The sequence below is a fragment of the Tasmannia lanceolata genome, unplaced genomic scaffold (assembly GCF_043159265.1).
Source record: "Tasmannia lanceolata isolate RefF3 unplaced genomic scaffold, GAP_Taslan_0.1 ptg000016l, whole genome shotgun sequence".
Taxonomy (NCBI): Eukaryota; Viridiplantae; Streptophyta; class Magnoliopsida; order Canellales; family Winteraceae; genus Tasmannia; species Tasmannia lanceolata.
The window spans coordinates 19,882,746-19,906,849 of NW_027518693.1; the positions used below are offsets into that span (position 1 = coordinate 19,882,746).

Genomic DNA, 24,104 nt, shown 5'->3' on the forward strand with positions numbered 1-24,104 from the left:
CAAGCTCTGGCTATCAGTCCGATAGAGGGACAGAGGTTGTGGCTGTCTAATTCTGGGTCTTTCACTCTTTCTCAAGGGTGTCCACCTAGTCTCTCTCTTCTATAATGAAGATGGAAAAACTGAAAACACATGTTAGAAATCCTTTAATAATGAAGTTAATGTGGTTTTTGCCAAGCCCAATTTCTCCAAAAAGCCTTGTTTTTTCTCCGGACAATGAAGTCTTCAAAATGAGCTGCGGAAGCTGTTGGGGGTTTCCACGCAAAAGCAAAGATCCCACATCGGACAAGTGATTGGATGAGGAAGGGCTTATAAGGACTTGGGAACCCTCAACAGCTAGCTTTTACAGGTGAGTTCTACCTAGGTCCCAACAAGTGGTACCAGAGCTGGGGGCATGCTAATCCCGATATACCCTTGAGGATGGAGAAAATCCCTCAGAAAGATCTCGGTGAGGTAACTTCAATGCACCCTCAGGTGGAGAGAATCCTTCTGGGAAGGTCTTGTAGTTCCCACATGGCTGCCGCGCGCGTGTGTCGGTGTGTGTGGGTGGGGGAGGGGAGGGACTGTTGTGGGTTCTACGCAAAAGCATCCCACATCGGAAAAGTGAATGGACATGGAAGGGCTTATCGACTCAGGAGTTCGTAAACATGGCTTCACCCGAGTATGTGGACCAGCTCTAGGGATAACGTGTCTCACAAGCCACACCAATTGTACAATTCAAGCTTGTGTATTTTCTTTTCCCTGTTTTGAGTTTGTCTTCAAGGGTGTCATAACCCCATTCTACGCTCTTCCTTAGATATTGCTCTAAGGATTGGGCAGTGATCTTATTCTTGTTCCTGAAATTGTATCATCCTTCTTTATTTACTATATTCTTAGGGGTCCACCTAACCCCACCTTACCCATGAAAAAAAAAAAGTCGAACACCCTCGCCTTAGCAGCTAGCTTCTAGGGGAATTGCAGGACAAAGATGCGAAATCAATTAAGAACTAGTCTTGTTGTATTTTTGGAGGCAGACTTGACAGAATCAGCTTGGAAAACATATGATCTTTTTAGTAGGAGACGAAAATAAAAGGCAAAAGTTTGTGCCGCACCAAGAATATTTAATTGTTTTGCTTATATAATTCCATGTTCTTTAGCCTTTGCCATGACATTTTTGTCTGCATCTTTAAAAAAATAACATTTTTGTCAGCATTTTTGGGAAAGAAATTGATATTAGCTACCCTTTTTCATCTTGAATTTCTCTTCGACAGTTACAGTGGTTAGTATCAACAACCTGTTCAAAGGAGTTTAAACAAAGAGTAGGACCCAAGTGGTCCAAAATAAATGCATGGCTGAATTTGAAGAGGGTATTTTGCATTTGATTTTAGGCTTACAAGACATTAAAAAATTGCATGTGTAGAAATTTTGATAATCTTTACCGTCACTTCTCATGTAATCTGTGTGTTCAATTCATCATGTAAGAATATCAGATTAACCGACAAAGAGAACAGAAACCAAAATAAGTGTTCAATACAGAATCCATTCGTTCACCATTTATTACTGCTAGATTATCCTACAATGAGATGACAGAAACAAAATAAGTTTTTATTACATAATGCTTCTACATAAGAGTTATGCAAATACTATGTATTGAACGAACCAAACTCCAATAACCAGTGTATTGGTATTTGGTTGTAACAAACAAGCTTTAACGACGAAAATTAAGAAAATTCAACATCCAAAGAACCATTTTTTTATGGAAAGTAAGCAAACATCCTTCTGTGTAATGACCATCATCACCTTACGCTGGTCCAATTATTTATTTTGGCTGCAAAAGAAGTGAAAAGGAAGATTTAGCTAACTTTCTGTGGTAAAAACCAATATGATCTAGACGGGTGCAACTTGGGCAGGGTTGGGTTGAGCTTTTTGTCAAAAAATGAATCAGAATCAACCCAAACCCAACCCAATTTTATGGAAAAAGCTCAACCCAAATTGATAAATTTTGACCCGAGTTGCACCCCTAATATGATCTCTCCTTGCACCCATAATAGGATCTCTCTTTGTTTTTACGTATTCTTTTGACATCAACTTGAAGTTACCAATGTGTATAGTAAAGAGGAATTACCGCGAACCGTGTCTTGATTATTTCAAGCAACACCTGAGGGTCCCATCGGGTTTGTGCATAAGCTTCAATCTTGTTCAGCTCCTAAAACAAGTTTCACACATCATTAATGCCAACCCTTGTGAAAAATTGAGAGAACCCAACATAATGTGGTGTAAGTGAAATAATTGTCATGTATGGTAAGGGTGCGGTGTTTGTTCTCTGCCGCAAGAATAACAGAGATCTGGATCTTTATTCTTTTTTTTAAGGATTAGGACTAAAGGCTGTGTAAACTTTTTGTTGCTACTATTATTTGATAGTTGCATTTCCATGTTAGAAAAGGAAAATATTACTTTCCATAACCCCAGATAAAATACCTAACAAAAATCAGTATTCCATGTGGAACTACACTTTCTAGACTTTACAATGATGTCCCCTTATTGCTCCAATTATGCTAGATATCATGTAACTTGCAATTTGACTATAGCATTGCATCAAAAGCTTTTACCATCCCGAAAGAGACAAGAATAACATGCATTCTAATCATTAAAAATTAAAAATACAGAGCCTAATTTTCAGAGTCTAGATTACTTGAATGAGAAAAAACTACACATGTGCACTGTCAGTCAGGAACCTAAATATCAAGTGCAAAACATATTAGTAGTCCAAATTCACATGATGGCTAGCACAAGTCAATAAGAAGATTCAGTTATGAGAAAATAGTTTGAAAATTTTCAAGGATTGACGAAATTTGACAAGAAATGCAACCAGAGTTCTACACGGTGTTGTCAATGTAGGAGCCCTGTTCCAACATTACTGTAACCACAGATTCACAACGATAATGGTCTGTGACGGGGACCACGTTTCAAGATCACCACAAACTTAGATTTTAGTCTATAGGCATATTCTTAAGTTAACAACAAACAAATTATTTCTTAATTTTATTTTGCATCAGTTTTAGATCCCTCTCATGTTAAGGTTGACCAATAATTGAAACTCTACTACAAGCGTAGACGTGTAGTCATAAACTGTGATCAGGAGTGCCAAGGGTTTTTAAGAGGGGAGTTTTATGGGACTGAGCCTCTAGCTCAATGGTCAAGGCTTTAATCTTAAACCTGGAGGTCGGAGGTTCGATTCCCAGCTTACCTACACAAAAAAAGAAAGAAAGGGGGGGTAGCGTAAATTTTTTGAAGATTGTTAGAAGGCTTTAGATTGGGTTTTGAACCATTCCTATTGGAGTGCAACTCTGCAAAACTGTGGATTAAATCCTCCTTGCATAGGGTCAAGCAAGTCTAGGAGTTTTGAGGAGTATTTAAGAAGGTCAGATCTCTTCATGTCTGACTAGGAATGCTCAGTGACAACCTCTCAATTGCCACCTCCTAGGGTGTTCTAGGCTTTGAGTTATCGGGTTGCATCAGGATACTACATAGTTGAAGTTGTCAAATTTATGTAGAGATAGGACTTTGGATGTTTGTCTATAAATAAGGACGGACAGCCTCCCACACATATTTCAAAATTTTACTTTTTATTTGCTTGAGTTTTTCCTGAATATCGTTTTCTTCTTCAAATTTCCGAGTTTCAGAACTTGAACTTCTTTGGCTGCTGGTTCTTCTTCAGTGTGCGAGTTCTTGCAACTTCTTTCCTGTGCTGCTTATCCAAAAACTATTCTCCTCCATGTGACGTGAGGTCTGTGAGAAAAATTCTCAAGATTTTCTGTTTAGATTGCATAAAAATTTTGGAGAAGAATTTTTTGTCAAAATTTCATGCTTTTCCATTGTTTGATTACATATGAAATAAAGTAATTTGAACAGCCAGAATTCAAGTTTTATTTACAGAGACCTTTAATTTTAAGGATATCATTAAAATTTATCATTTTCTTCTAAGAATAGTAGAGATCTGGATCTTTATTCTTTTTTTTATAGGATTAGGACTAAAGACTGTGTAAACTTTTTGTTGCTACTATTATTTGATAGTTGCATTTCCAGGTTAGAAACGGAAAATATTACTTTCCATAACCCAGATAAAATACCTTACAAAAATCAGTATTCCATGTGGAACTACACTTTCTAGACTTTACAATGATGTCCCCTTATTGCTATAATTATGCTAGATATCATGTAACTTGCAATTTGACTATAGTATTGCATCAAAAGCTTTTACCATCCCAAAAGAAACGAGAATAACAGGCATTCTAATCATTAAAAATTAAAAATACAGAGCCTAATTTTCAGAGAGTCTAGAATACTTGACTGAGAAAAAACTACACGTGTGCAGTCAGTCAGGAACCTAAATATCAAGTCCAAAACATATTAATAGTCCAAATTCACAAGATGGCTAGCACAAGTCAATAAGAAGATTCAGTTATGAGAAAATAGTTTCAAAATTTTCAAGGATTGATGAAATTTGACAAGAAATGCAACCAGAGTTCTACACAGTGTTGTCAATATAGAAGCCCTGGTCCAACATTACTGTAACCACAGATTCACAATGATAATGGTCCGTGCCGGGGACCACGTTTCAAGATCACCACAAACTTAGATTTTAGTCTATAGGCATGTTCTTAAGTTGACAACAAACAAATTATTTCTTAATTTTATTTTCATCTGTTTTAGATCCCTCTCATGTTAGGTTGACCAATAATTGAAACTCTACCACAAGCATAGTCATAAACTGTGATCAGGAGTGCCAAGGGTTTTTAAGAGGGGAGTTTTATGGGACTGAGCCTCTAGCTCAATGGTCAAGGCTTTGTTCTTAAACCTGGAGGTCGGAGGTTCGATCCCAGCTTACCTACGGAAAAAAGAGGGGAGTTTTATGGTAAAATTTTTGAAGATTGTTAGAAGGCTTTAGATTGGGTTTTGAAGCATTCCTATTGGAGTGCAACTCTGCAAAACTAGATCAAACACTAAAGGCTGGTTGAGGATTAGAGTTTTATTTGGGCTGGATTATATCCTCCTTGCATAGGGTCAAGCAAGTCTACGAGTTTTGAGGAGTATTTAGAAGGTCAGATCTCCTCCTGTCTGACTAAGAATGCTCAGTGACAACCTCTCAATTGCCACCGCCTAGGGTGTTCTAGTTTGAAAAAGTCTGCAATTTCTAGGCTTTGAGTTATCGGGTTGCGTCAGGATACTTCATAGCTGAAGTTGTCAAATTTATGTAGAGATAGGACTTTGGATGTTAGTCTATAAGAAAGGACGGACAACCTCCCACACATTTTCAGAATTTTAATTCTTCTTTGCTTGAGTTTTTCCTGAATATCGTTTTCTTTTTCAAATTTCCGAGTTTCAGAACTTTAACTTCTTTGGCTGCTGGTTCTTCTTCAGTGTGCAAGTTCTTGCAACTTCTTTCCTGTGCTGCTTATCCAAAAACTAATCTCATCCATGTGACGTGAGGTCTGTGACAGAAATTCTCACGATTTTCTGTTTAGATGCATAAAATTTTTGGAAAAGAATTTTTTTTCAAAATTTCATGCTTTTCCATTGTTTGATTACATAGGAAAGAAGGTAATTTGAACAGCCAGAATTCAAGTTTTATTTAAAGAGACCTTTAGTTTTAAGGATATCAATAAAATTTATCATTTTCTTCTAAATTTTGGAAATGAAAAAAAAATCCTATGAAAAAATTTTCCTTCCAGACTCCGGAACATGCATTGCATTTTTTACATACCTCAATCCATGTTGCCAACTTAGGCCTGCCTGCTGTGATGTCATGCTTCTTCACATCCGAAAAGAAGAGCTGGGCTCTATCAATAAATGGAGCGTATGCAATATCCACCTGAAGGATAGACATTTATTAATGAATTAGAAGTAATTCTGGATCATGGAAAATATAAAAATAAGAGGAAACTGCATTCCACTAATTACACATTTATGTTTGAAATGATCAATTCACCATTGTATTTTGAAAATAATAGCCAACAACCTTTTGAAATGATCAATTCACCATTGTAATTTGAAAATAATGGTTAACAACCTGTTCTACTTGCAATAACAGGAGAACTCAGACTGTGGAGAAAATCATGGAACAATATATGAAACTGTTTTGTAATATACAATTTGAAACTCCCATGATAGCATGTGAATTAATATTACATAATCTTCCCCAAGTATCCATTACCTAAGATGGCTACAAGCACACATTCACAAAAAGAGTTTACAATATGCTTTTGTTGTGAGTCATTTTTTACAAGACAAAACAATTACATGTGTATGTTAACAAAAAAAAAAGAAAAAGAAAAACATAAAATACATGGCATAAAAACAATCATATATGAACAAATATAGGTTCTATTTCGCATATCTTGGGCCTTCTGGCCTCCTATGAGTTCTTAAATTACTATTTCTTAACATTTTAAACTGACAATTCAAATTATTAAATACCAAATCTTATATTCTTACGTAAATCATGATGTTTAGCAAGAAAACCAAGATATCTCACAAAGAATATTATTGTGAAAGACGCAAATTAAGATTCAGGAATCAAGATGTTGCAGAACTTTACAACAAAAACTGATGTGACAGAACATTTAGGCACTTTTATTAATTTTACTAACATAATTTAGATAAAAATATATATCATCATGGAATAGAAAGTTGGAATCTAAAATTTGGATTGATTTCCCAATTCCAATAAATAGGAAAAGGGGTTCTTAATTGTTTTTTGAAGTGCTTCTAAAGCAGGTACAAGTCAACACTAAATGTGAAATTAAGCATCAACGCACTCTCCTTTTCGGAATAATCCATCCAAAATTAGAGTACTTAAAAGAAAAGGTTCAAATCCGCCAGACCCCAAAGATTGGTCCCATTGTTTCAGTGGATCTTATCATTCCACCAATGGGAGCCACAGGATTGGGCTTTTTGGCCGACTACCATCCCTTTGCCTTAAAAAATATACCTACATTACAAGTATTAAATTCTCAAACTGAATGAGAGGCAAAATGTAATGCAGAAAATAAAACTTATGCCTGACACTACGTAGTTGAACACAGTTAGACAAATGGAGTCATACGCACTTATGTTAGCCTTTCAAAAAAATTACAGAACAAAAATTGCAATTGGAAAAAAAATGAATGAAAACTAACCTAGAAAGAGTAACATGATGAAGGTATTACTTACCAAACTAAATTGTCCAAGGAAAAAAGGGCCGTCGCCAAATTTGGAAAGTGCACTTTCTATGTAATCAAAAGATGGTCCTGACATTTTATGAAGAAAGTCGTTTGTAATTAGATGTCATGCTTTGTTTTAAGATTAAATGCATATAAGAAAAAGTTTTCAATCTCACCAATTTCATTGACTGCATCTCCCTTGGAAGCAAATACTTTAAAGATGGAGCTATTGAAAGTGTCGCTGTAAGAAAGCAACTCTTCTGCAAACACTCTTTTGGCAGGATCCTACAGTCATTCGGAGAAACATTTTCAAAATCTTGAAGCTATATAAGGATTAAAATCAAGGTTCAAATAGAGTTCCCTCATCTTACATCAGGCAGAAGCGCAGGGCCTTTGAAGTGGCTATCAATATATTTAATCAAATCCAAACTCTCTCCTCTAATTTCGTTATTGTGCTCCAATGCAGGTACCTGCAAAAATAATTGAAGATAATCATCTCAACATGTGGACTTTATTTCTTTCTCTACAGACTTATATCACCATGTCTTTTGGTCATTATGATCTTCATGTATATATCACCATGTATTAGCTGTTTATGATGAATGGAATTGATTTTCAGCTTGTCCCACACAAAATCAATTTCCTTACTTTTAAATAACCAAAATCACATTATCACCCACATATACGGGAAGGGCAGTTTAAGCATGGGTAGATGAGATCATATTTTGAGAAAAATTAGAGCTTGATTAGTAGTATCAAAAGTCATAATTAAGGTTAGGTCTATCTATATGGACTGCAGTCAGTGTTACTGTTCACGATCTTATTTCTTCTACCGTATTTTCCTCTCCAGTATTGTGCTGTGTTGTGCCATATTTGAATTTTCTGCAGTTTGACATCCTTGACAGATATTCCAGTTAATAATTTCAAAACTGTGAGATTTTCTGAGTTGCATTGCTGAAACCTAGACATTAGTTGCTTAATTCTCTGCATAAGTTAAATTGATTTGCGCCAACTTGTCAAGGCCTTTGCGCAAGCAGCAAACAAGATTAGCATTATGAAGTTGTAGAAATAGAGAACGACACAGATAAACTTCCTCATGGAACTTACAATTTAATTTATTATTTTGAATATTGTAACCATAGTTGCCAGAGTGGGAAGCAAGTGCGAAAAGCGAACGTAGAATGCGAAGGCTTTAGAAAAGAGAAAAGTGAAAAGCTCTAAAGAAAGTAAAGATGAAATGTGCGGGAAGTGCATGAAGCATGCATGGTTTTAAATTTCCCGAAGTATTTCGGTTTCGGCACAAACTGAAACGAAATTCACATGAAGTCGTTTCTTTACAAGATTTCGCCGAAATTTTACCGAAATTCTGAAATTCCGCCGAAATGTTGTTGGACTTTTTTTACAAAATTTCCACCAAAATTTTAAAAATGCACACCGAAATGTTATAATTTCCACTGAAATAGCCAAAATTTCAACCAAAATCACTGAAATTGACACCAAAATTTTAGAGTTTCGGTCGAAATTAAAAAAATAAACAACATCATATTCATATTTTTACATGATTTCGGCCGAAATTTCAGTCCAAAACCGAAACATTTCGGTGGTGGCCGAAACCGACACCGAAACCGAAATTTATAACCTTGGAAGCAAGCAATAAGCCTCATTGGAAGTGAACAACAAATGTGTAGGATGAGTAGTGTCATAGTAGTTTAAGGGGGAAAGGTTGACGTATGTAAGAATTAAAGGTAATCAGAAGACTTTATGACAGATTAGAATTACATGTTTTAGGAATTTATAGTTTCAAATGTTCTATTCATGTAAATTTAATGTAAATTTTTTGGGAAAAGATTCACAAAGGTTTTATTGAAACTTCAGATGTTTTTTTAAATTTTACACACTCTTATTTAAATAAGCTCCTTTAACGTTATAAATACTCTTTTAGAAGAAAAAAAATATTCTAAATAGGAAGCATACTCTTAACTGAGAGGAAGGGTGTGGGCAGCATGTTTCCGCTCAATTTGGGAAGCGAGAAGAATTTAGCTTACGAAAAGAGTTTCTGGTATCTTCCTATCCAACTAGGAAGTTTTTGGTAATTATTGTTTTAACTATTAAACAAGTTGAAGGGCAAAAGATACAAGATATTAAAACCAGACAAAAGAACACGAAACACGATGGTTGGCCAGACAATCAGCCTAGGAAATTCCATCATGGAGAATGTGTGCCACCTTGAATTCAGTCAAGAATAACAAAATTCCCTACATCTCTCTGGAAAGGTCAACGAGAAAACAAGGGGGCTTAGAGTTTCCTTTGAGCTACGTAATAGTAGTAAGAAAATCACCTTTTATCGACACCCTAAAGTAGCCAATAGCCACTCAAGTCTTTAACCCTAACCAAACAGCTTTAACTCCTGCATTTTTTTTTTTGAAAGATGACAAAAATATATTAAAATCATACGAAGAATACATGCATGTGGGACCAGTAGTCCCCCAAGTATTACAATGTATGAAGACCTAGGACAGTCCAGGACGGAGAAAACAAAAAAAGAAAACTATAAACCCAGCGATTGGCCCTCCCAACCGGCTTCCGGTTCCTCCCAAAAACAGCTCTGAAATCATCAAGTCCCATCCACCTTCCAAAGTATTCTTTCCTACTCCATTCATTGGAGATGTAGTCACCTATGGAGAAGTTTTGCTAAGTCCTTTGCAGGCCTCCACCAAAATCTTGATGACCGATGAGGCCTCTATTCCTTTAGGGAACTTCTTCTTCACCCATCCTAAAAATGGCCCCCTAGTATATTTGTGACCTGGAACTCCTAATTGATGAACACAATATATTTCCTCATAGTTGTTTATGTATTGGATTCATAGTCCATTCCCTCCATCAGATCATAGGGAGGCTTGATTCCGCCAAATCTCATTACCACCCCAACCATGCAGAGCTCAATTAAGAGGAGCATTTTTCAAGTTTGTCCAGTAGACTTTGAAGGTGGGTAATCGGCAGATCCATGAAAACCGCATCCGGATTTCTTTCCAAAAAGCCAGGACTTCTTCGAGTTTCAATTTGTTCCTCCAGATGAGAAATAACCACCTCCCTTAAATATTCCCATAGTCTCTTCCGCCTACGCCTTTCCTCTAGTAATTTTCCAGAGATTTCTTGATGCGTGAGGTCGTTGATGGAGGCTCTCCTTTCGTCATAAATCATCCTTCTCATCATGGTTTAAAATTTCGACCGAAATCCGAAATTTCGGATACCGGTGGGGACCGAAACCGAAAATTTCCGAAATTCCATTTTTCGCCCTTTACCAAATTTCGGTTTAATGACATTATTTATTTATTTTTAAAATGGTTACAAAATTTCGTCCGAAATTACGGTTTTTTGTGGGGTTTGACACAGTTACCGAAGCCAAAATTTTAAACCTTGCTTCTCATCCAGTGAAGAATTTTTTTCCAGCACCATGATCTCCATAAACAACTTCCTCTTGCGCCCCCTGGGCATGAGCATGATTCCTGCTGCAAGGGCTCTTGTTCTTCCATTTTTACTTACTTAGATGTGAAAGATACCCATGAAACCCTGCGAATTCCAGTCAGTTCATATTATAATTTGTATTACCGCCATAAGACCACTGACCTGAACCTAGGTGTCCCAACCCGAACTCCTTTTGTAGTTACAATTAATTATTACTTTTGGCGAGCCATCCCATCTGAGGGAGCCTTCTCGCCTTCCCAAGATAAGGTTTGAAAGCAATTACATGGGTCAAAGATTTGAAGATAACTTACACATTTTCCAAAACACAAGCCCCCCTGCCCATCCCACCTTTGACCCAATACTAACTAAGGAAAATGATTTTATCAGTACTCCACGCTGGATCCAACCCCCTATCCGGCTCTAGGGTATCACGAATGACTTTCATCCAAGGGCCATGCAAACCTTAGAGGATTAGGGGAATCGACCAAAGCTGGCCAAGGAGGCCGCAATGGAATCCATTTTATTTATCAAACCTTCAGGAGGGAATTTGAGGCGGCCAAGTACCTTAGATTTAGAGCTTAGCTTTTGTGCCAAGCTATGGGTCAAATTTCGAGGTTTGGACCCTGGCCCGAATGATATCCCAAATTTTGAGGCTATAAGCGCTTTCCTTAGATTAACAAGTCTGTCCTTTCAAGCTACCAAAACCAATCTATCATGCCCAAAACACCTAGTTGACTGATAGGCGCCCTCTATCCAGAGAGTGGGGCCCATATCAGGGCGGGACGATCCCGAGAGACCTCCACCAAGTTTGAAATTTGAATTCAAATTCAAAGGGGCAGATCCCAAGGGTTAAATGGATCTCCATCCCAGATTCTTCAACAAGGGAGAATCTGACCCAGTTGCCGGTGCCTGTCTTCCCCAGGGCAAAGATTCCATTCCCGGGAGGGAGCCCAAGCAAGTGCCTGAACCAACTAGAACTTGGCCAGAATCAGGGAGAGAAATCTGGATTTCAGTACGAATTGGGAACACTTGCCCCCAACCCGAACTAAGATAAGAGGGGGAACAACCTGCCACTGTGGGGCAGCGATTTTGGCAGAGACGAAGCTCATACATTGGTTATCGCTTCCTTCCATTTTCACCTCCAAGACTCGCCCAAATGTGTTTCCCAGGGCTTCAACCGTTGAGGTGGCCCAAACATGGAGAGGGATACCATAAAAATTAACCCAGAAGGTTACCTTGTCTTGAGGGAATTTAAAGTTCCAAAGGGCTAGCGAAAGTAATTGGTCTTCCCAAACTTTTGATCCTAAAACAATCTTACAGCCTCCTCTTCTAAGTTGAACATAAATAACACTTTGTTTTTAGCTAGAGTACATGGACAAGGGAGGAAAGGAATGTCCCAAACCCCTTTGGCCCATAATCACAGGTCAATGAGTGTCCCAGAGTTTTCCTTTCTCCTTCCTATGAAGCAAGCTTTTAGATATTCCATCCTCCTTTCCACTTCCTTGCCCGAGATAGATAGAAGAGAAAATCCACGCTCAGTCATTAAAGAAATCAACCCAGAATCCGGCCATCGACAATCTTCCGTAGAGGATTCTAGATTGGTATGGTTTTCGATAAGATCTGAGTCAATCTTTTTTCTTTTTCTTTTTTTTCCCCGAAAGGCGCCATCGACACTTCTCCCTCCATCTAAAATTGATCATGCTTTGTTTGTTGGTGCTTACACCAGCGACAACACCTCCGCCATTGGAAGTTGCAATATGCACAAGATGGGCAAAGCCAATCTCCCTTTTTTCCACCTTCCATCCCTTCTCTCTGACATGTATGTTTTGCTTTAGACGGATTGAACTAAAACCACTGTTTCATATCTGTAGAACTCTGCATTGCACGTCTAAACCTGAGCTTAAGTACTTCTTTTGACATGACAACATGAGATCTCTTCCTTAAATATGATCTGAAATACTACTTTTCATCATCAGCCAAAAACAACAGAATAATGTACGAGATACAGAGTAACAGAGATCCTATAATGCATCCTTGCCGTATCAGATGTCTTTGTATCTGGGTAATACATAGTATCTTAACTCCTGCATTTTTTGCATGACCCTTGCCACACAATCATCCAAATCTAACAAAACCTCATCACCAACATCAGAAACTACCCAAAAGGCTATTTTAAATCAAAGTGGTGACTCTCAGAAAGGAGACTTCTAAAGGTTATTTTAAGCAGATTTATTCTAAATATATATGCCCACATATGTTGCAAAATCAATGGCTCGTTTGCTTTTGGCCTTGTCTGTAGCCATAGATGATCAGTTCCATTTAATGTTGTGATTTAATTTGTCCTACAGAAATCATAAAGTGAAAGAGGTCTAACACCCAATCTATTTTAGAAAAGTAATATATCATCGACAAAGGCAAAAATAGAGCAGAAAACGAGAAGAAACAGACTGATTTATATTGTTCAATTCAAGAAGAAAATTACAAAGAATAAAATGACTAGACTGCATAGAACTTTTTACCGAGTGTGAAATAAACAAGTTTCCTATCATTATCCCTTAACCAAATCAGGAAATAACAATTTACATGCCAGAGATAAAGTCTCATTTTTGGTAGGTGAGGGACACAGCGTTAGACATAACCACAACACAGGACACTGAATCATAACAAACGCATAACACAATAAAGTGGATCATAACATCCCTTTTTTTTTAAATAGTAGCCAAGAATACATTAAAAAGAGACCGAGATGGTCAGATTACAAAGAGAGAATGCAGGAAACGACTCTTCCCAAAAAGACAACAAATCAAGGAGGAAGATAATAAAAAAAGGCTAAAGATTCTTGGGATACACCCTCTCTAGCCAAACCATCCGCCACCGTGCTCGCAGATTGTCTCACATGCGAGAAAGGTATGGATGATGACCCAATCCGATCAAAAACTTCATCAAAATAACTATCGAATCTCCATGGGTGATTTTGTGATCTTTTTAACCAACGGATCACATTTACTGAATCCCCTTCCACAACCAAGGAATCCAATTGATGATGATCCACTAGCTTAATCCCTTGGTAGACCGCTCGAACTTCTGCTTCCGATGCATCAGTTACCCCATGGAGATGGATACGCTGTTATGATCCAATTGTTATGATGGAGTAACTGGATCATAACAACCTATCCATCTCAATCTTAAAAAATTCACCAAGGAAATCACGAAATGGCTGGATTCGACAAAGTTAGAGGCCTTAGGCAATCAAATCTTGTTGGATTCAACCAGAGTCAATAGAAAAAAAAATCACCGAGTGAATCATTGATCACTGGAGTGGCTTGGATTTTGCAATGTATGAGTTCTAGACTGAATATGAGTTTTTAGACATTGAGTTATCCTATCTATCACAATAAGACAAACCCTATAAGTATAACCGGAGAATAACTAAATAACTACAACAAAAGGGCCAATACTCCCATCAGTCTCTATTATATATTAAAGAAAGGCACCTTGTTTGTAGGGTAGACCTTCTCCTTGTACCAAGCAGGCCTATTTTGCAAATCAATGGGAACCAATTTTATTTCTTCCTGCAATCCCTGCTCTCTCAATAAAGAAAGAGAAAAACAAGTAACTCAAATTAGAAATGAATGATAACCCAATGTAGTTCATAAAGATTTTGAATTCAGTACAATTACAAGAAAGTCGCGAAGAGAACCAAGAACGAACTCACAAACCTTATAATTTCTAGCAATCCATGCACGCTGCGCGAAAGGGCATATATATGATGTATACAGCCTTCAAAAAAAAATACTTTGCAAGTCAAATAATGAAAAGAGGAATCTGAAAATAACCCAGTTTCACAAATAATGTCCCATGAAGGGAAACCAAAAAAGAAAGAACAAAACAGTTTGAAGATCCTTCCAACAGACCAAAATCAGAAAAGTGCTTGCTGACTACATCAGAGACATTGATTTTTTTTAGAGAAATGTTATCAGCACTACTGTATTTTGATGAGGGCACTCCTCACTTTAGTAAAAGTACAGTATGGCCCGCAATATAGGATGATCCAAACCGTACATTTGATGGGCCACAGCCTAAATAGGTTGTGCCCCAAAAATCATTTCCATAGGTTGATGATCCTAACCCTCCAATCTGAATGTTAGAGGGTTGATACTAACCCTCTATAGATCCGAGGGTTAGGATCATCCTATGGAAATGATATGATCATAGCTATTTTAAAGGGATATTATCAAAGATCAAAGGCTCCTCCTCTAAGTAAAAATTGAATAGGGTTGGTTCAATTCATTTTTTTTTTGTGTGTGTGAAAACTGTAGGAGCTTTTAGAAATATTTTTTCCGTCCACATTTTTTGAGAAAATTCTTGCAATCCAAACATGGCCTTAAAGCAACAAAAACCCTGAAAGTGAAACAAGTAAAACCCATAAAAATCAAAGAAAGACAACAATAAATTACAGTAAGAACAGATCGACCTCGTGGTTCCATCAAAAAGAATGGGTTGCTCTGAGGTAGAATTCAGAACATCAGGGAGAACCTCTTGAACTTTTCTAAACAAACAAACAAGAGAAAAATGCATAAGAACAATAACACCATTAGCCCACCAATTGAATAAAACTTAAATATACAGAAATTTTAAAGCAAACCCATGAAATTACCCGGTTGCCATTGAGGGATTTAGAAATGGAATGTGGGTTTTAGAAATTGGGAGGAGTAATGCTGTTGCTCCAAATCAAGTATATACCTATATATAGCCTGGGCAAATAGATTGAGACGTCAGTAATGACGTATGAAAGATGCAGAGGTGGATTTGCCTTTGCAATGGACTTAATATTTAGAACTGAGATTTTATGTACCTGGCTGTATATCCAGCCTTGTTCATAAGGTGTTGTATGGACCTCCTTGGGATGATCCAAACTGTCTATAAATAGGTCCTACGCAAAAATCATTTTCATAGGATGATCATAACCCTCCGATCTATAAAGGGTGCATATTAAGGGAACCTCTACAGATCTGAGGGTTAGGATCATCCTATGAAAATGATCTCTTGGGTACAACCTATTTATATTGTGGCCCAACAAATGGAAGGTTTGGATCATCCTATGGAGTGGACCATATAGGGACTATACTACCACACACCATATAAAAAGGGAAATAATTATTTTAAAAAGGGAAATGATATCAGCACAGCCATGTTTTTATAACTAGTAAAATATTTATTAATGAATTAGTATAACTTTTTAAAAATATTGTTCAATATTACTACGTAATTATTGTTAATTTCAGAAGAAATTTTATATTAGAATAATCAAAGAAATGGCAACATGATCAATTAGTAGAAGAAACAGGAAAAAAATTTCTTTGAAAGAACAAATAAACTTCTTTGATTTATTGGAGGAAGAAATAAATGTTGTGGGGTGGCATGGATCGAATGTTTGCCTAAAACTGAGTTTCTCCAGATGCTCCCTTCAATTCAGCATTCTTCTTGAAAGAAAGGGGATATTTTTTTGCAGGGAGGAGAGAGTGTTTGAGAGGCAGAGAGATAAGACTGTAAACGTATCATATACATATCACAAACCTAAGCAAATCTGCATCAAGTTTCGAATCTATAAAAAATCAAACCATAATGATAGTTCCAGCAGAACCTAATTCTATCATTTCAGCAACCTATCAACATGCAATTCTCCAATTGCCAGCTTCCACCACCGAATAAGATCTCGCTATCTAGCGGTTTCTAAGAACCAAAGAACAAAAAGCATGATAAAAATCTCCAAACCCTATTTCAAAACATTAGCAGAACACGCACAACTCTTCCCGAAGCTTTTGATCCATCAAAGAGACTGGGCTCTTAGTAACAATTTTACCTACTAAGATTGATAAAAATAAAATGTAAATTAAGTTAGAATAGATATTATATAGTCTATACGGATTTTCTTTTGAAAACCATAGGCACCTGATCAGGATTTCCGACTGAGAAATAAAAAAATATACAGAAATAAGAATTCCCACAAATAACATGGCAAATGGCAGGGACATTGCAGCACTGAAATGGCGAAAGTACCCTAGACAAATTCGACTTAGTGAAATGGCAGGGACATTGCAGCATTGAAGGCAAGGGCCCCGTGTAATGCACGAGCCGACAAAGAATTGTACCGACCACATCATAGGTTGATCCAAACCGTCCATGTGATGGAACAGAACATAAATAGGTTGTGCCCGTAAAATCATTTTCATAGGCTGATCCTAGCCCTCCAATCTATAGAGGTTTTCATAATTTTTGTTCCTCTTAAGGTGCCCGGAATTCATTAATATTTTTACAGGTGTCCTGCATTCGTAATATCAAACTTTCCGTAATTTGACCCTCACTTAGTGAATAAGGAAAAGTAGTTTTTTCGTCATCGTTAGGGGTGTAACTCGGGTCGGGTTGAGGCCAACCTGAGGAACCCTTTTTTCCAACCCAACCCGACCCAACCTGATGTCCAGCCCGGCTGGGTTCAACCCGACCCAACCCGATTTGCAATTTCCTCAACCCGACCCAACCCGATTTCCAATTCGGGCTGGGTTGGGTCGGGTTGACCCAATTTGATATGGTACCAATTGTTGACCACCTCAACTCAAGCCGGGTTGTTTTGGATTTTGGGAACCAATAGTGAGTCACCAATAATCAGTTTTTAACTCACAATCAGTTCTCAAAATCCAAAACAAACAGGGACTAACAATTAACAAAGGGAAATGTTATCCGCAGTACTATATTTTGATGATCACAGTCCTCACTTGATTAAAGTATGGTATGGCCCGCACCATAGGATTATCCAAACCGTCCATTGTGGACTATGGAGACTATTTCAATGTTGAAAAAGAAAAACACATATACAAAACTTCTTCAGATGGAACCCAAATTCAGGTTTCAGGTCGGGTCGGGTTGCCCGACAACCCAACCCGATTTCCAATTCGGGTTGATTTTTCCCAACCCAACCCGATTTGCGAAAAATCTTAACCCGACTCAACCCAAATTCAGGTTGAACCCTACCCTCGTGGGAATATCCAAGAACATCGATGGTTTCAAATTATATATAGTGCTAATGTCCTCACTGCCATATTTTATAATGGCACTACTCACAGTATTTTGATGATCGCACTCCTCACTTTGTTAAAATGTACGATATGGCCCGTACCATAGGATGATCCAAACCGTCCATTAGATGGGCCACTGCCTAAATAGGTTGTGCCCTAAAAATAATTTTCATAGGTTGATCCTAACCCTCCGATCTATAGAGGGATAAGTTGATCCAACCGTCCATGTGATGGAACATAACATCAATCGGTTGTGCCCGTAAAATCATTTCCATAGGTTGATCGTAGCCCTCCAATCGATAGAGGTTTCCATAATTGTTGTTCCTCTTCAGGTGTTCGGCATCCGTCAATATTTTGTAACTTGTCCCGAATGCGTCATATAACGTAGTTTTTTCGTCATTGTCATATGTCTATACCTCTTTTTGGTAGTTTTTTTTCGTAATTGTCATAGACAGGTACCATATGTTGGTACTTTTCGCATGCAATTGACGATTGTACCCTCAAATCATTTCTCATTCTGAGAAACTTCTAGCATCAAAATGACTTAAATGCCCCTAGCTAATAGGATACAGTAGGAAGTTTTTCTAAAAGAAGGGCATGGAATTATCATATGTAATTATTTTTTGGGAACAGTCAATTTATATTGTGGCCCATTAAATGGACGGTTTGGATCATCCTATGATACAAGGCGTACGATTCTTTTGAAAAATACTTGATTGTACGGACTTACACCATAGGTTGTATGCCAAAAATCATTTCCATAGGATGATCCCAACACAGTTGCTAGGTTTCCAAATTATGTCATTTATCTATAGATTGTAGGGATGCGATCATCATTTCGGAATAATCAAATGGACGGTTTGGATCATCCTATGGTGTAGGCGGTAAAATATTCACTCCAATTTTTGATAGGTAAGTTGGGGTTTTGTGGGGACCCCTACCGGCTTATTAAAAAATAGTTCACTACATGGGCTTACACCATATATATTGTAACAAGAATTTTGTGACAAAGCTTGCAAACCAAAAACATATTTCTTACACTCCCAATTAAAAAAAAAAGTATTGTGTAACTTACACCATAGGATGATCCAAACCGTCCAATTGATGGGATGGGCCACATCGTAAATAGGATGTTCCCAAAAAACACATTTCCATGCGATGATCCTAGCCATGCAGTCTATAGAGGAACGGCATATTTAGGAAACATTTATTGATTGGAGGGTTGTAATTATCCTATGGAAATGAATTTTGGCACATAACCTACTTACATTGTGGCCCATCAAATGGACGGTTTGGATCATCCTAAGATGTAAGCCATACAATGCTTTTTGAAAACCAATACTTACTGTAAGGACTTACACTATATATAAAAACTCTCATAATCACATCATTTCCCTCTAAATCATGGGGAAACGGGTCAAACTGGCCGGGTCAAAGTGACGCGAGAAATTTTACGGGTCATTGGGCTTGGACCCGCAGCCGACCCTCAGGTCAACCTGTTTTTTAACGTATGTTTTTAAGATTTTTTTTATAGGGATTTGCTAGCCACCTTCGCCAAGCGTACTTTTCTGCTTGTTCGCACATCCTTTGCTGCGAAGTACGGTTTATGCAAAGGTGGCTAGCAATACATAATAGCAATAAATAATAATCAAGATTTTTTTTATAGGGATTTGCTAGCCACCTTCGCCGATCGTACTTTTCTGCTTGTTCGCACATCCTTTGCTGCGAAGTACGGTTTGTGCAAAGGTGGCTAGCAATAAATAATAATAATCATGCGCGAGTACTAAGTTTTAAATGAAAATTTAAGGGGAAATGGAAAAAATACCGAATGAGGGTACTAAAATATGACAATTACGGCCAACACTACAAATAAAATTGAAAAAATTATGACAATTACGGAAAAAAAGGCAAAAAAGGAGACAGCTTGCGTCTTTTTTTTTTAACTCTTGTGGAAGGGCATATGAGACGCGGAAATGACGAAAAAGTAGTGAAAAAGTACATACTCGGGAGTTTTATGGAATTAAGGCGGGACACATAAGGAAATAGCAGGAAAGAAGCAAACGATTTTTCAGGGATTTTCCCTTTTAGTAAAGGATTGCACTTACCCATCTTTTCATGTATTTTTTAAGAGCTGTTAAGGGTTATTACAGTTCCCAAAAACCTCTTACTAACCAATTAGAAAGGAAAAGCCAAGCTGCATTTGTGGGAATTATTAAAGAATGGTTTGTGCTGATATCATTTCCCTTTAAAAAATGGGGAGGAAAATGATCAAAATATGGTCCGAAGAGTGAAAGTAATCGGATGATAATCGCAGCCATCAGAGATAAACCTAGAAATATCAGTGATACAAATTTCCAATGGCTGACTACAATATCACATGTGGTGTTTGGTCTTGGTCATCGAGGCCGTTGATCTGATGAGCTCGCTGGGCGACCTCATGGTTCAGGTGCCGAATAGAGATCTCGTACACCAGATTGAGGCCCCCAAAAAAAAATCAGCAGCTTAAAGACATCTTGAAGGACCTCTAACAAATTGCAAAAACCTTCTTTTCATGAGTGTTGATTTCTTTTGGGAGGGCAAGCATGTATCTGTTGCATAGTGTAGTGATTTTAATCGATGAATTGTAGTGATTTTATTTTTAACTTTAGATGCGAGCCGGATCCCTGAATTTTAGTATGACCCAAACCATTCATTTGTTGGGCCACAATGCAAATAGGTTGTTCCCTAAAACACATCTGCATGGGATAATCCTAACCCTCTGGTCTATACCATAATGTGCACTCCGTCTGTAGATTGGAGGGTTAGGGTCACCCTGGCAAAATGAATTCTGGGGCACAACTTATTTACGTTGCGGCCCAACAAATGAACGGTTTGGATCATCTTATGAAGAATATGAAATTTCTGATTTGATGTAGAATATGACATCCCTTGAATAAGCCATAATCAATTCCTTCCAAATCCCTGGAAAGGAAAAGAAATCCCGAGAAAAGAATGCTTGAGAAATTGATGTGGCAAGAGGAAAAGAAATCCCAAGAAACCATGTAGGAAAAGGTTTCCCGCGCCTGTTCACTTGCCAATTAAACATTTGTGGCAAAAGATTGGGATTTGGTTTCTCACATTTGTGGCAAAAGAGTGGAAAACCAAATCTCATCAAAATAGTGGGATTTGGTTTCTCACACTTGCGGGAAAAGAATCTTTTCCACGTCATTTGTGACATTTTTCATGTCATTTTTTGACATTTTCCACCTCATCCTGTTAGTTTCTCGGGAAAATAAGTGAAAACTACTATTTTAGCTTTTTCGGAGAAAAAAAAGATGTTTTCCCATGATTCAATTTTCCGAGAACACAAGTGAACAGAGCCAGAGACGAAAACTATGGGCAGTGATAAATCGCACCCTGTGGAGGTTAAACCGACACCTTTAATGTGAATTACATGAAAAGCGTGCCCTATTCTTTGACCGGTTTGCTTTAATGTGAATTACAAGAAAAGCGTGCCCTATTCTTTGACCGGTTCACATCTCTCTCTCTCTCTCTCCTTTCAGAGCCTTGGTGGGCCTAAAATCACTCTCTCCACACACTTGGTGGGGTCCAACAGCACTCTCTCTCTCTCTCTCTCTCTCTCTCTCTCTCTCTCTCTCCGCTCATAGCCTTGGTAGGCCTAACATCACTCTCCACACACTTGGTGGGGTCCAACTAGACCTGGCAAACGGGTGGGTCGGGCCGGGTCAACCCGCAGGTCACTCGCAAATTCAAATAGTTGTTTATTTTGGGAAATGTTATCACTGGATTTTGATGAGGGCGGTATGGCCTGCACCGTGGGATGATCCAAACTGTCCATTAGATGGCCCACGGGCTAAATAGGTGTTTACCCAAAAATCATTTCAATAGGTTGATCATAACCCTCCGATCTATAGAGGGTTAGGATCAAGTGATCAACCCTCTAACATTCAAATCGGAGGGTTGGGATCAACCTATGGTGCTAGCCATAACCTATTCAGGCATCAAACCCTTAAAAAATAGATTAGCATGACAAAATCACCATCCTTTGCATTAGAAAAAAAAAGCCATCTAACTAGATTAGCATAACAAAATCACCACCCTTAAAAAAGCCAAGTGACCCGCAGGTTGACCCGACCCGACCCGTGTTTTTGCGGGTTGGGTCACTAGCGGGTTAGTTTTGACGGGTCACTAAAACTCAGACCCGTGCCCGCAAATTTGCGGGGTCGACCCGCAAGCACGGGTCGCGATTGCCAGGTCTAGGTCAAACAGCACTCTCTCTCCACATCCTTGGTGGGGCCAACATCTCTCTCTCTCTCTCTCTCTCTCTCTCTCTCTCTCTCTCTCTCTCTCTCTCGCGCGCCACAAAGTGTATTTAAAGCAACTCACTTTGGTCACCTTATTTTGGATCTAATTTTAAAAGATCCAAACAGTTCATTTGTTGGCATCAACATAAATAGGCTTGCCCAAAAAATCTTCTCCATAGGATGATCCTAACCCTCCAATCTGTAAATGGACAACACCATACGTAAACCTCTACAGATCAAAGAGTTAGGATCATCTGATGCAGCGCACATCTCTTGAATTCGGCAACAATATTATGGAGAAGCAACATATCTTGCTACTTCCTTTCTTTAGTTAGAAAAAGCTTATCATCAATAGATTTTAGGCAATATTTTAGGAATTTTACTTTTATCATCAGTCCAAAAGTAGTAGTTTTCTATTTTTTAGGAGTAGTAGTTTTAGGACTCTTATTTTGGTTATTAAAAGAACCCTATGTTACTTTGAGGGGGAGTTTTTTGATTGAATAAAAAATCATACTTTTTGTGTAGAGAAGATTGAGCTTCTTCTTGGGGTTTGTTCCCTATTGTGTTTGGATTATTGATTTCTTCTTTCTTCTGCTCACACCAATTTAGTATCAAAGCTAGGTAGTGTACATGACGAAGAGAAGATCAGTTCTTGGGAAAAGATGAAGAAGAAGTTTTTGCCGGAAAACTACCCTCAAGACAATTATATGAAGTTGTATAATCTTCGGCAAGGAAATCGTACCGTAGATGATTACACGGAAGAGTTTGATTTACTAACAATGCATTGCATTGTGACGGAGCCTGAAGAGCAAACTATTGCTCGTTATGTGGGAGATGTGGTGATGCTACACCCCTATTGGAGTTACAACGACGTGTATAAGTTGGCCATTAATGTCGAGAAGCAACAGAAACAATGGTCAAAGCGTCCAATGATTTTTTAGCCCGAGATCATGCGTCGAAACCCAGTATCAACTAGAAAGGCAACCAATATGGGTCAAAGCTCTAACACTTCCAATAAGCCAAAGACTTGTGGCGGGCCTAAGTGCTTCAAGTGCTCGGGTTTCGGCCATATAGCAACAGAGTGCCCAAACCGTCGGTACGTAAACTTAGTCGAAGAACTTGACGGGTGGATGAAGTGGGTGTTCTAGATGACAATAAACGGTCGGAAGACTTGATTCATCAGTCGCATAAAAGTACTCGGTGCATTTGATAACCCAAACGGCATTACCAACCACTCAAACAATCCATCTCGAGTTTTGAAAGCAATCTTCCACTCATCACCTGGTCGAATTCTAATCTGATGGTAGCCACTTATAAGATCAAGCTTAGAAAAGATTTTAGATCCCGAGAGCATATCTAACATATCATCCAAGCGGGGAATCAGAAATCTGTACTTGACCGTAATCTTATAAATCGCTCGACTGTCGATACACATACACCAAGAATCATCTTTCTTTGGCGTTAATAATGCTGGGACAGCACATGGGCTCATGCTCTCTCGAATTAGCCCTTTATTAATAAGCTCGGCAACTTGCTTATGGAGCTCTTCATGCTCACTAGGGCTCATTCGATAGGCTGCCTTATTTGGTAAACTTGAGCCCGGAATAAGGTCTATATGATGTTGAATGTCCCTCATCGGCGGTAATCCAGCCGGTAGTTCATGTGGAACAACATTAGAAAAGGCTCAAGTAATAGTGGAATCGACTTCTCTTCGTTAGCCTCTTTAACAAACAACAAGTAAATTCCATTATTTTCTTTTGATTCCTCCAAAAATTCGGCCATGGATAGAAAGTTACTTCCCTCCCCTTTTGAAGGCTTAGGAATACTTTCCATCTTAGATGGACCCAAAATCACTCTCACGTCATCTTTAATAAATGTGTAAGTGTTTTTGTACCCATCATGGACAGCTTTTCGATCGTATTGCCACAGTCGACCCAACAACAAGTGGCAAGCATCCATCGGCACCACATCACACCATTGAGCATCTTGATAATTTTTTCCAATAGAAAAGGAAACTAAACAACGTTGATTAACAAGTACCTCATTTCCTTTCTTGAACCACGCAAGCTTGTAGGTCGTAGGCC

The 24,104-nt window shown here is 38.2% G+C and overlaps 1 protein-coding gene across 1 annotated transcript; it reads right to left on the reverse strand.

Annotated features, from left to right (window-relative positions):
• Positions 1 to 1,742: 1,742 nt before the first annotated feature.
• LOC143848413 (protein IN2-1 homolog B-like) lies at positions 1,743 to 15,425 on the reverse strand. Its single transcript, XM_077357356.1, has 10 exons — positions 15,301 to 15,425; positions 15,118 to 15,192; positions 14,363 to 14,423; positions 14,138 to 14,224; positions 7,550 to 7,648; positions 7,355 to 7,463; positions 7,189 to 7,265; positions 5,741 to 5,848; positions 2,102 to 2,182; positions 1,743 to 1,804 (listed from the first exon to the last, which is right to left on the reverse strand). The coding sequence occupies exons 1-10, from the start codon at positions 15,309 to 15,311 to the stop codon at positions 1,796 to 1,798; spliced, it is 717 nt and encodes a 238-aa protein (XP_077213471.1). The 5' UTR covers positions 15,312 to 15,425; the 3' UTR covers positions 1,743 to 1,795.
• Between the last annotated feature and the right edge of the window lie 8,679 nt (positions 15,426 to 24,104).